Raw genomic sequence first — 13077 nt, forward strand, 5'->3', positions numbered from 1 at the left:
GGGCACAGGGGATTTTCTTTTAATTAATATTTTTATTTTGTGGTGTTGATCAATTTAGAATATTACTGAACATGTTATCGCTTAAAGCTAATTGATAGAAACGCAGAAGAAAAAACAACCACATGCCAATCAATTTAGAGCATTCTAAATTGATCAACACCACAAAGTAAAAATATTAAAAAAATCCCCTGTGCCCCTTGGTTTCTGTGGCTGTTGGCTTCTCTCATATTTATAACGAGCCCTTCATTCCCCTTCCCTTGCTTGCTTAATTGCTTAGCTAGGGCCTCGGTTCTGGCAACCTTGACGCCATAGGAAGCATAAGAGGGTTCTGATGCAGCTTCCACCCACTCAGTTCGATGACGTTCTACGTCACACCTGCGGTAACTCAGGACGTTCTACGTCCGCCGCTTATGAACGTGGGTGGCGCTGATGAACACTCTCGAGGTTAGGTTACTTGTAAACATAAATACCCGCGAGAGCAGAAGGTTTGACAGCCGTCGCCGTAGCTCAGATGTAGAGCACCGGACGCGTAATTCGGAGGTCGTGGGTTCGGATCCCACCGGCGGCATGTGGTTGTTTTTTCTTCTGCGTTTCTACCAATTAGCTTTAAGCGATAACATGTTCAGTAATATTCTAAATTGATCAACACCACAAAATAAAAATATTAATTAAAAAAAATCCCCTGTGCCCCTTGGTTTCTGTGGCTGTTGGCTTCTGTCAACCTTGAGAGTGTTCATCAGCGCCACCCACGTTCTTAAGCGGCGGACGTATCACGCCCTTCTTTTTTTCTTCTGCTTTTCTAATCAATATTCAGTAATATTCTAAAATCAAACAACAGCACAAAAATAAATAAACAAAACTAAAAATCCCCTGTGTCCTTTGGTTTCTGAGGCTGTTGGCTTCTCTCATATTTATAACGAGCCCCTCATTCCCCTTCTCTTGTTTGCTTAATTGCTTAGCGAGGGCCTCGGTTCTGGCAGCCTTGACGCCATGGAAGCATAATAGGGTTCTCACACAGCTTCCACCCTCGCCGTTCGATGACGTTCTACGTCACATCAGCTGTAACTCAGGACGTGCTACGTCCGCCGCTTAAGAACGTGGGTGGCGCTGCTGAACACTGTCAAGGTTAGTTTATTTGTAAACATAAATACCCCCGAAAGCAGCAGGTTTGACAGCCGTTGCCGTAGCTCAGCGGTAGAGCACCGGGCGCGTAAATCGGAGGTCGTGGGTTCGGATGCCACCGGCGGCATGTGGTTGTTTTTCTTCTGCTTTTCTAATCAATATTCAGTAATATTCTAGAATCGAACAGCTGCATAAAAATAAATAAATAAACTAAAAATCCCCTGTGTCCCTTGGTTTCTGTGGCTGTTGGCTTCTCCCATATTTATAAGGAGCCCCTCATCCGCTTCTCTTGTTTGCTTATACATCTAGAGTGACTAATTTGAAGCTCCTTCTGAATTCGCGGTCGTTCGATATGTCTATCGCTTATCGCAGATCAAGGCACAAGCTTTTCATGGCCAGAGAAAATGTGCTAATGTACTTTCACGCAATTGCTGAGAGCGCCTGCAGCTTTGGCCGCTCACTTGCAACGTCGAACTACCACACTTCGTTCACTCAGCAAGCGCTTGGCAGCGCTACTATATATTAGCGCATGAGCGCAATCCTGTGTTTTTTTTTGTATTTCGCTTGCTTTCTTTAAACGCTAGAGAAAAAAAAAACTTCGTAGAAGGTACGCTGCGAGAAAAAACTGTAGGTTTTTCAGAACACTGTACAATTGACGAAGCGCTCGTGACTCTAAAGTGCATATTGGCATTACTGCTCGGAAATAGAATTTAAATATACGAAATTTTTTGTATATTGAATTTTATTTAAGCTGAGTAACTAATTAAGCAGAATATAAAAAATACTCCGAGGAATTCCACACGGCGAAAACCAATATATGGTTGGTTCAGCCAGCTCCGGTGGTCTAGGTTTTCATGGAACTTATATAAACACCCTGTAAATTGTCACATTGTATTGACGGCGGTCCAGCGGTCAGGAAGACACCAGCCAGTCTTGCAAACGAAGCTCTTTATTTGGGCTGACTTGCGCCCTCAAAAGAACTGAATCACTCGGCGGCGGCATAAGCAACAAACGTGCTCGTCGGTCGTCGATCTACGAATTCCCGCTGCTCGCGGCATCGTTCAATTTAAAGCCGCCAAGGAAACTTCGAGATAACAGGTCGAGATCCTCTAGAGTAATCAGGAAACACGTAGATGCAGCAGCTGTTCATGGCTGTGAACAATCGAGATTAGACCTGTCGCTTCTCGCGTCTCGAACAAAAATGATAACACCCCTTTTCTGCGGCCTTGCGCGAAAGAACGGACGCTACAATGATACGTGGCATTACCCCCCTCCCAAAGAAGGATCGTCTCGATGCTTAAAAATGAAAATAAACACGGAGAATGCAAACTTTGAGTCCTTTAGCGTTCATAATATGGCTTCAGGCGTACCACACGGACGACGTCCGGGCGTGTGCGGCGTCGCTGAGATGCTGTCGTGCCGTCGGGGATGACTTCATAGTAGAGGTCACGACGTAGAACCCTGTACGGGCCAAAGTAGCGTCGCAGCAACTTTTCACTCAATCCGCGGCGGCGAACTGGCGTCCATATCCAAACACGATCACCTGGCTTGTAATGCATGTCTCGTCGGCGCAGATTGTAGCATCGGGCGTCGGTGTGCTGCTGGTCTTTAATGCGATGCCGCGCAAGTCTTCGGGCTTCCTCAGCGCGATGAAGGTAGGCGGCGACGTCGAGGTTGTCTTCGTCGGAAACGTGGGGGAGGATTGCGTCGAGTGCTGTCGTGGGCTTCCTGCCGTATACCAGCTGGAATGGGGTAAATCTGGTTGTCTCCTGGACGGCAGTATTATAAGCAAAGATCACGTAGGGCAGAATGGAGTCCCATGTCTTGTGTTCGGCGTCGATGTACATGGAGAGCATGTCTGCGATGGTCTTTTTTCAGACGCTGTGTGAGTCCGTTGGTTTGTGGATGATAGGAAGTTGTCCTCCAATGGCTTGTCTGGCTGTAGTTTAAAATGGCTTGCGTCAGCTCCGCTGTAAACGCCGTTCCTCTGTCTGTGATGACCACTTCGGGGGCGCCGTGTCGCAGGAGAATTTGTTCGACAAAAAATTTTCCAACTTCTGTTGCGGTACCACTAGGCAACGCTTGTGCTTCGGCGTAGCGGGTCATGTAGTCGGTGGCCACGATGATCCACTTGTTACCTGATGATGAAGTCGGAAAGGGGCCGAGGAGGTCCATCCTCATTTGCTGAAAGAGCTTAGTTGGCGGTGAAATGGGGTTCAGTAGTCCGGCTGGTCTAGTCGGAGGCTTTTTGCGTCTCTGGCATTCACGGCACGTTTTCACGTAATGGGAAACGTCGGTAGCTAGCCGCGGAGAATAGTACTTCTCCTGGATGCGGTGCAACGTGCGAGCAATCCCGAGATGCCCTGCAGTCGGCTCATCATGACATGCCTGCATAATTTCTTGCCTCAGAATTTCGGCCACGACAAGAAGATGCACTTCACTTCACTTCACTTTATTTTCCTTAAAGACCCTTTTCCAGGGTGTTAAATAAGGGGTGGGGTTTACAAAATGCAGGAATCAACAGTGCTTGAAAATGATGATGAACATTTTATGGCAGCAATATTATGGGGAAGGCCGTTCCAGTCAGCTGCTGCACGAGAAAAAAATGAGTTGGCAAAAACAGTGGTACGGCAACGTGGACGCAAAACTTGAAGAGAATGACCGATGCGATGGGACCTGCGTTGTGGAAGTGCGCAAATGTATGGTTCTTGTTTTAGTGGTGAATAAAAGAACTTGTGAAACAGGACAAGACTGGCTATGCGACGGCGACTAGAAAGATTAGCTAGACCTGACTGAGATTTGAGGGATGATATGCTCACGTCGTACGAGTATGAGGAGTGAATGAATCTGATAGCCCTGTTTTGAACAGCTTCGATAGCGTGTGTTAAATATTCTTGATGAGGGCTCCAGATGGGTGATGCGTATTCAAGTTTAGTTCTAACGAATGAGATGTACGCTTGTAGTCTTACCTGTTGTGAGGCTTCCCGTAGGTGACGTTTTAAGAAACCTAGTGTTTTATTAGCAGATGATATCAGGTTAGTCACGTGCAAACGCCAAGATAAATCATTAGAAATGGTGACTCCTAAGTATTTATATGACTGGACGAGGTCAACTGGGTTATTGCAGACTGTGTATTTGAAAACAAGAGGATTTCGACGGCGGTGAAAGGACATGCACTTGCATTTGTTAGAGTTGAGCATCATCATCCACTGGGAGCACCAGTCTTGCACATGGCGCAGGTCTGCCTGAAGGGATTCTTGGTCAGAATGGTTAGTCACTGAGCGATAAATGACGCAATCATCGGCGAACAAGCGGATGTGACAAGAGACATGCTGGGGTAAATCATTAATGTATATGAGGAATAACAAAGGACCGAGAACAGAACCCTGTGGGACGCCAGAGGTTACAGGAAGCGGGTTGCAAAGTTGGTTATTAATGACGACGGACTGAGAGCGATGCGTGAGGAAAGCTTTAATCCATGCAATTATGTTCGGATGTAGGTTCAGCTGGGAGAGTTTAAGAAGCAAGCGTTGATGAGGTACTTTGTCGAAAGCCTTAGCGAAATCTAGGAAAATGGAGTCAGTTTGTTGGTTAGTATCAAGGTTGGCGTGAATATCATGTAGAAAAATGGCTAGTTGTGTTTCGCAGGAGAACCCCTTGCGAAATCCATGCTGTGATGGATGGAAGAAATTATTTGAATCCAAAAATTGCATGATTTGAGAGTAAATGACATGTTCCATGATTTTAAACGGTACACTTGTTAATGAAATGGGGCGATAATTAAGAGGTGAATCAGTACTACCTGATTTGTGGACGGGAACGACCTTCCCCACTTCCCAGTCGTCTGGAATGGTACCTTCGGAGAGTGATTGCGAGAACAATGAACAAAAAATGCTGCAACAGACTGATTTAGTCTTTTTCAGGACCTTTGAATTGATTTCATCTATGCCGGAGGCCGAGGAATTGTTAATTTTGTCGATTATGCACGAAATTCCATTACTGTTGAAGGTTATCGCGTCCATGCCTGTGGTGATTATAAGAGGCAATCTAAAACACGGTGCTTCGGATTCGTTAGTAAAAACGGAAGAAAACGCAGTGTTAAACGCGTTTGCACATTCGATATCAGTCATCCTTTCACCACAATTGTTAGAGAGGGTTGGAAGACGTGCTTCCTTCGGGTTTATCAATTTCCAGAACTTCTTGGGGTTATCGGTTATCATTTTTGGCAGATCAACTTCGTAAAATGAACGCTTCGCACTTCTAATCACCGCCAAGTACGTGTGTTCGGTTTCGTAGTATTTATCCCAAGCCTGCTGGCTTGCTTGACGCTTAGCTGTACGAAATGCGCGTTTTTTCTTATTTTCAAGCTTTTTCAGAGCTTTTGTAAACCAGGGTTTTTGATTATTTTTTCGAAAACTTCGTGTCGGAATATATTTATTGATCAATTCAGAAAACTTATGTTTCAATAGCACCCAGTTGTCGTTTACACTTCTACTATGAAGATCCGTTTGAAACGTCGATATAAAGTTAGCTAGTTCGGTGTTAATTGCGTCATAGTTTCCCTTATTGTAGAGGCTAATAGTTTTCTGAGTAGTTTGTCTTATTACAGGTGAGAAGTTAAAACTGGCATGGATTACTTTATGATCGCTGATTTCCCTGAGACACGTAATAAATTCTAGGCTGTCTGGATTGGTGGTCAGTATAAGGTCGAGTGTGTTAGCCGTTTCCCCTGCGACACGTGTTGGTTCGGAGATTAGTTGGGTTAAATTAAAATTAAGGCAAACGTCTATAAATTCTTTTGACTCTTCTTGACTGGCTATAAGCTGAGACTGGTTATGCCAGTCGATATTGGGATAGTTGAAATCCCCAAACAGGAGGATGTGTGCTTTAGGGTGCTTGGAAACCATGTTATTTAAAATATTGTGAAGTTTGCGAGGAAAGTCAGGATTGCTGCGAGGTGGTCTATAACACACACCAATTAATATTGTCAATGGGGATGCCCGGCACATGATCCATAGAATTTCTAAGTCTGAAGTGACTTCAATGCTGGAACAAGATAACTGCTCATGGACTGCAATCAGAACTCCTCCCCCCCCGAGCATCTTTGCGATCAGCGCGAAAAAGACGAAAATGAGGCAGGTCGAACAATATCTCGGAATCTGTGATGCCGTTATTCAACCATGTTTCAGTTAGAACGAGCAGATTGCTGCCTGATGATGTTACAAGATTTGACACGACATCACGTTTCGGCAGGAAGCTGCGAATGTTATTAAAGATTACCGATAATGGAAAGTTGGCACGAGGAGTAGGCCGGGAAGATCGTGATGACCGGGAAGGAATGCACTATCCTGTTGGGCGCGAAGTCTTCTTCAGGAGGACATTATTGTGAAGGACGAAGGACAACAGTTGGCGCTTGAACCCCCGAGGAGGCGATGCGGTCTTGCCTTTCAAATATTCAACTAGGCTTTGCAACTCAGGATCCGAGCGCTGCTGCTGCGCGAAACTGCTGGCGCTTACCGGTCCTAGGAAAGCGTCGTCGTCTTCCTCTTCCGGTGCTGCGTCTACGGGGGCTCGCGATAGGCAGTCTGCATCGGAATGCTTGCGGCCAGGTTTGTAGACTACAGTTATGTCGAATTCTTGAAGACGCAGGCTCCAACCAGCAAGGCGGCCGGAGGGATCTTTCAAATTGGCCAGCGAGCACAGAGCATGGTGATCACTCACAGCCTTGAATGGTCGTCCGTGTAGGTAGGGGCGAAATTTTGACGTGGCCCAAATAATGGCGAGGTATTCTTTCTCTGTCGTCGAATAGTTGGATTCGGCTCTCGACAGTGAACGGCGAGCCTACGCGAAAACTTGCTCCTGTCTGCCATTTTTCTGAACGAGGACCGCTCCTAAGCCCACGCTGCTTGCATCGGTATGAACTTCGGTTTCGGCGTTTTCATGAAAGTGCCCGAGCACAGGAGGGGACTGTCAGCGGCGCTTCAGCTCGTTGAAAGCTTCCTCTTGCGGCCTTTCCCATTTAAAAGGCACGTCAGCCTTGGTAAGTTGGGTCAACGGTTCAGCGATGCGCGAAAAGTTCTTGACGAATCGCCGGTAATAAGCGCACAATCCAAGGAATCTGCGTATAGCTTTCTTGTCATTAGGCTGTGGAAACTCTGCGATCGCAGCCGTCTTCTGAGGGTCTGGGCGAACTCCATCCTTACTTACGACGTGACCAAGGAACAGCAGCTTGTCGTAGGCGAAGTGGCACTTCTCTGGTTTCAGTGTCAGTCCTGAAGACTTGATTGTTTCTAGCACTATCTGAAGCCTTCTGAGATGGTCTTCAAAGCTTGAGGAGAAGACAACAACGTCAGCTAAGTAGACTAGACAAATTTACCACTTCAAGCCGGCGAGCACCGTATCCATTACTCGTTGGAACGTCGCTGAGGCAGAGCAGAGGCCGAATGGCATCACCTTGAACTCGAAGAATCCGTCTGGTGTGATGAACGCAGTCTTCTCGCGATCTCTTTCGTAGACTTCAATTTGCCAGTAGCCGCTCTTCCGATCCATCGATGAGAAGTACTTAGCGTTGCACAGCCGGTCCAATGTATCGTCGATGCGGAGGAGGGGGTAGACATCAGTTCAGTTCAGTTCAGTTCAGTTTATTTACCTTAAAGGCCCCCTTGTATCGGGGGTATTACATAAGGGGTGGGATTTTAATGAAATGAGCAAACAAAACAGCGAATATTATTCAGCACTGAAGGTGATCGGTTACATGTTCTTGAAAACTAGAGGATGAAGCGATGTTGACGATGTCAGGGGGTAGGCCGTTCCAGTCCGTTGCTGCTCGAAAGAAAAATGAAGCGGAAAAGGTGGCAGTATGCGATGGCGGCCGGGCAACTTGTAGGGGATGACTGGTGCGGTGAGATATGCGTGCGGCAGCTGTGATATACGGTGACCGATTGAGGGAAGAATGAAATAATTTGTGATAAAGGGTGAGACTTGAAATGCGACGACGGAACGAAAGGGGCGGTAGTCCTGATAATGCTTTCAGTGAAGAAATGCTGACGTCATACGAGTATGCAGAGTGGATGAATCGAGTGGCACGGTTTTGGACAGCTTCTAATGCATTAATTAAATAAGTTTGGTGCGGGCTCCATATGGCAGAGGCGTATTCTAATTTTGGTCTGATGAGCGATTTATATGCGAGTAATTTTACGTGTTGAGGGGCAAGGCGGAGATGGCGCTTGAGGAAACCAAGTGTTTTATTCGATGCTGAAATGATGTTGCCAATATGGGTGCGCCAAGATAAATCACAAGACAAGGTGACTCCTAGATACTTATAAGATGATACTGAATTAATCGAGGTGTTGGAAATAGAATATTGGAAGCGATGCGGGCTATGGCGACGAGAGAAGGATAAGAGTTTGCATTTATTAGGATTTAGGGACATGAGCCAATTGTTACACCAATTAAGTACGCTGTTAAGATCGGTTTGAAGACTAAGTTGATCACTAGAGTTATTAATAGTGCGGTAAATAACACAGTCGTCAGCAAACATTCGAATACTGCAGGAAACGTGGTCAGGTAAATCATTAATATATATTAAAAAGAGTAATGGACCGAGTACAGATCCTTGCGGAACGCCTGATGTAACCGGGAGGCTGTTAGACAGGTGGCCGTTAGCAAACACTGATTGAGAACGATTAGTGAGAAACTGCTCAATCCACTGTAGTATGTTAGGATGTAAGTTCAGCTGTGCAAGTTTCACTAATAAACGACGGTGGGGAATTTTATCAAAAGCTTTCGCAAAATCTAGAAATATGGCATCAGTCTGTTTGTTACGGTCAAGATTAGTGTGCAAGTCGTGAAGGAACAACGCTAATTGGGTTTCACAAGAGAGGCCCTTACGAAACCCATGTTGTGAAGAATGGAAGAAATTATTTGAGTCTAAGAAATTTATAATTTGAGAGTAGATGACATGTTCCATGATTTTGCAGGGTACGCTAGTTAATGAAATGGGGCGATAATTCATGGGGGAGTCTCTGTTACCTGATTTGTGGACTGGAACGACCTTCCCCGTTTTCCAGTCATCTGGAATGATCCCTGAAGAGAGCGATTGCGAAAAAATCAAAGATAAGTAGGCTGCACATGTTGATTTCACATTTTTAAGCAGTTTTGTATTAATCATGTCCATACCAGCTGATGATGAGAGTTTCATGTTATCAATTATGGAAGCGATACCATCTGCGAAGAATGTGATAGCTGGCATGATGGCTTCTGTGTTGAGCGATGGTAACTGTGAAGGCATATCAAATTCACTCGTGAAAACAGATGCAAATGCGTTATTAAATATTTCTGCGCATTCATGGTCAGTAACCGCTTCGTGCAAGTCGTTAGTGAGTGTAATATTATGAGTGTGCTTAGGATTTAAAACCTGCCAGAATTGTCTAGGATTGCTGATTAGTAGCTTCGGTAAGTCAGTGTGATAAAATGAGCGCCTGGCGCTACGAACTGCAAGTAAGTATGATTTCTCAGATGCAAGGTATTTTTCCCAAGTGGCTTGATTATCAGTGTGTTTGGCTGTACGAAACAGGCGTTTCTTCTTGTTTTCTAGACGTTTTAGATGCTTAGTAAACCATGGCTTATTGCGGTTATTTTGGAAAGATACCCTGGGGATAAACATATTAGAGAGCATATTTAACTTATTTTTGAATATCAACCAATTTTCGTGAACAGAGTGAGTGTCGAATGTGGATTGGTACTCTGAAAAAAACATGTTAAGGTCTTCAGTTATTGCATCGTAATTCCCTTTATCGTAAAGATTTATTGTTTTTCTGGATGGGTGCTTCTGAGCTGGGGTAAATGAAAATAGAGCATGTAAGATTTTATGGTCGCTGATTTCAGGAAGATAACTAATGGATGATAGGTACTCAGGGCTATTAGTTAGTATTAGGTCAAGGGTATTTGCGGTTGCATGCGTGACGCGAGTAGGTTCCGAGACTAACTGTGTGAGGTTAAAATTTAAACAGACATCAATGAAGTTCTTGGCCTCTGTATTGCATGTTAATGAGGAAGTGCCTAAACTCTGCCAATCAATGTCCGGATAATTGAAGTCCCCGAAAAGGAGAATGCGCGCATTTGGGTATTTAACAACAAGATGATTTATAGTATCATTCAGATGTCGACAGAAGTTTGGATTTGACTGCGGGGGCCTATAACAAACGCCAAGAAGTACTGTTACAGGGGGAGTGCGAATAATTAGCCATAATGATTCCATATCAGATGTGACGTGTGCAATAGAGCATGATATACCTCGGTGAATTGCAACAAGAACACCGCCCCCCCGTGAGTCTTTTCGATCGTTTCGGTAGACGTTGAATTCGGGTAAGTCAGTTAAAACTTCAGCGTCGGACACGTTATTGTTTAACCAAGTTTCAGTTAGTATGAGTATATTGCTCCTGGATGACGAAATTACGTTGGATATGAGTTCACGCTTTGGGATGAAGCTGCGGATGTTAGTGAATATCACGGAAAACGAGAGAACATTTGAGGGAACATTTGAGGGTGTCGGGCGCTGGCGTTTTATTGGTGTAGGGTGAAGGGACGATTGCTACGCGAGTTGCTTTACGGTGTTAGATGAAGTGTCAAAAATATAACGGTTCGATCCGATGTGAAGTGTTTTAAATCGCAAGGAAAATTTGGCAGACCTGGCTTTAGCAAATGCAACAAGTTGTTTTCGCGCGTGACGAACGGCAGGCGAGAAGTCCTCTCCAACACTATAAACCGTGTCTTTCAGATTTCGCCCATTTGATAGGAGGGATTCTTTAGTTTTGCTACTTGTGAATTTCCCGATTATGGGACGATTTTTATCTTGTGAGTGACGACCGAGGCGGTGAGCTCTTTCTATTTCGTGAGGTTCCACAGTTATTTCAAGGTTATTACGGCAAACATCAATGATTAGTTTTTCAGATTCTGCCCATGTTTCGCTATCAGTAGTGTCAGGGATACCATAGAAGATGAGATTGTTACGGCGTGATCTGTTTTCAGCGTCATCTATGCGGGTTTCTAGTTCCTGGATTATACGCGCCATGTTGCTTGTGTCAGCCTGCATCTTTTCAATGTCGTTTCGGAGGGGAAGTAGTGCTTGGTAGTGTGTTTCCAGGTCGGCCATACGATTGCTTAAATCGGTTATGGTTTTATCCGTAGTAGTGAGCTGGGATTTAAGTCCTTGTACTTCGGCTATTAGTTGGGTTTGGCCTGCGGTTAGTTTCTGGAGTTCCGCGAGTACTGCACTGTTGTCGTTAGGACCAGGGTTAGTTTCGATATCTCCTGATAACAATAGCAAAGAATGAACAACAGTGGCACACTCGGCGGCAATGGCAACACAGCACTGTGGGCTCGGGAACTGTACCAGAACATAATTGCTTGATCTTTTGGCAAATAAGGCATATGATTTACTAACCTGCATCGCAAAGATTAGCGGATTAGATGGCTGCGCTGAGGTGCAGTCACCGAGCCCACAGAACGGTGCCGGTGGCGGGGGTGCTTTTATATGGGGCGAAGCTGTTGATGTCCGTGATGATGCGGCCGTCCAAGATTCCTTTAGCGCCGGCAGCCACTGTTCCTCTGTTGTAGCAGCAGTCATCCGGGGCGGGCAGCTGACGAGCGGCAAGCGGTAGCGTCCCGGCTCGTCACTGGAGCATGGTGGTGCGCAGTCAAACGACGCACCCGAAAGAATGCTTGCCAAGGTCGGCAACAGTAGGCTGACGAACAGCTGGTTGATCGTCTGCATCGCAAAGATTAGCGGATTAGATGGCTGCGCTGAGGTGCAGTCACCGAGCCCACAGAACGGTACCGGTGGCGGGGGTGCTTTTATATGGGGCGAAGCTGTTGATGTCCGTGATGATGCGGCCGTCCAAGATTCCTTTAGCGCCGGCAGCCACTGTTCCTCTGTTGTAGCAGCAGTCATCCGGGGCGGGCAGCTGACGAGCGGCAAGCGGTAGCGTCCCGGCTCGTCACTGGAGCATGGTGGTGCGCAGTCAAACGACGCACCCGAAAGAATGCTTGCCAAGGTCGGCAACAGTAGGCTGACGAACAGCTGGTTGATCGTCTGCATCGCAAAGATTAGCGGATTAGATGGCTGCGCTGAGGTGCAGTCACCGAGCCCACATCCTTCTTCGTAATGCTGTTCAGGCGGCGGTAATCGACGCAAAAGTGAAGGGTGCCGTCTTTCTTTTTCACTACGGCGACTGGTGCTGCCGAGGGGCTCCTCGATGGCTGGATGACGTCGTCACGAAGCATTTCCTCAACTTCCTTGCGGATAGCTTGGCGTTCTAGTGGCGATACGCGGTAGGGGCTCTGTCGCAGTGGTCGGGCGTGTTTTGTCTGAGACAATGCGGTGCATAGCAAGCCAGGTTCGTCGCACATTCAATGCTGATGAGAAGCAATCGCTGTACTTTCGAAGGAGACTGCGTATTTCGTCTTGTCTGCTCCGTGGTAATGCTCGGTTGATATCAAACGTTGGTTGGAGTTGGTCAGATGGTTCTACGGGTTGGTCGGGTAGGGCAAATTGTCTCTGATGTCTGCCAGCTCGTCGAGGAAAGCGATCGTCGTACCTTTGTTTAGATGCCAGTGTTCTTCGGTGAAGTTGGTTACCAACACCTGGGCTTGGCCATGTCGGATTTCGGCGACTCCCCTTGCGACGCCCAATCCTCGATCTAGGAGTAAATGGGTGTTCCCCTCGATGGCGCCTTCGGCATTTTCGATGTCTCCAGTACCTATGCAGGCGAGGACACTTGATCGGGAAGGCACGTTCAATGCTTCGTCGAGGACGTTTTAGGTGGCGGTCCCACTCTGACGGTGAGCGGGAACCATTTTTGGTGATGTTTGTACGTCGACTGTACCTCGCTCGTTCGCTTCATAAATATGGTTCAGATATCTCCGAAAAGCTAGTTTTCTCTGCTTTGAAAAGAT

The 13077-nt window shown here is 46.3% G+C and overlaps 1 protein-coding gene across 1 annotated transcript; it reads right to left on the minus strand.

The window, feature by feature from the left end:
• Positions 1-10714: 10714 nt before the first annotated feature.
• On the minus strand, positions 10715-11911 carry LOC149369825 (uncharacterized). The gene has a single exon (XM_089578604.1). It carries the CDS (start codon positions 11894-11896, stop codon positions 10715-10717), a length of 1182 nt encoding a protein of 393 aa, XP_089434730.1. The 5' UTR covers positions 11897-11911.
• Positions 11912-13077: the final 1166 nt, after the last annotated feature.

Source organism: Amblyomma mixtum, chromosome 1, assembly GCF_055824585.1.
Source record: "Amblyomma mixtum isolate Tamu chromosome 1, ASM5582458v1, whole genome shotgun sequence".
Classification (NCBI taxonomy): Eukaryota; Metazoa; Arthropoda; class Arachnida; order Ixodida; family Ixodidae; genus Amblyomma; species Amblyomma mixtum.

What these genes read in the sequence shown, in the direction of transcription:
- LOC149369825 (XM_089578604.1), bottom strand. Translation starts at nt 11,896, where the DNA reads ATGCAGACGATCAACCAGCTGTTCGTCAGCCTACTGTTGCCGACCTTG.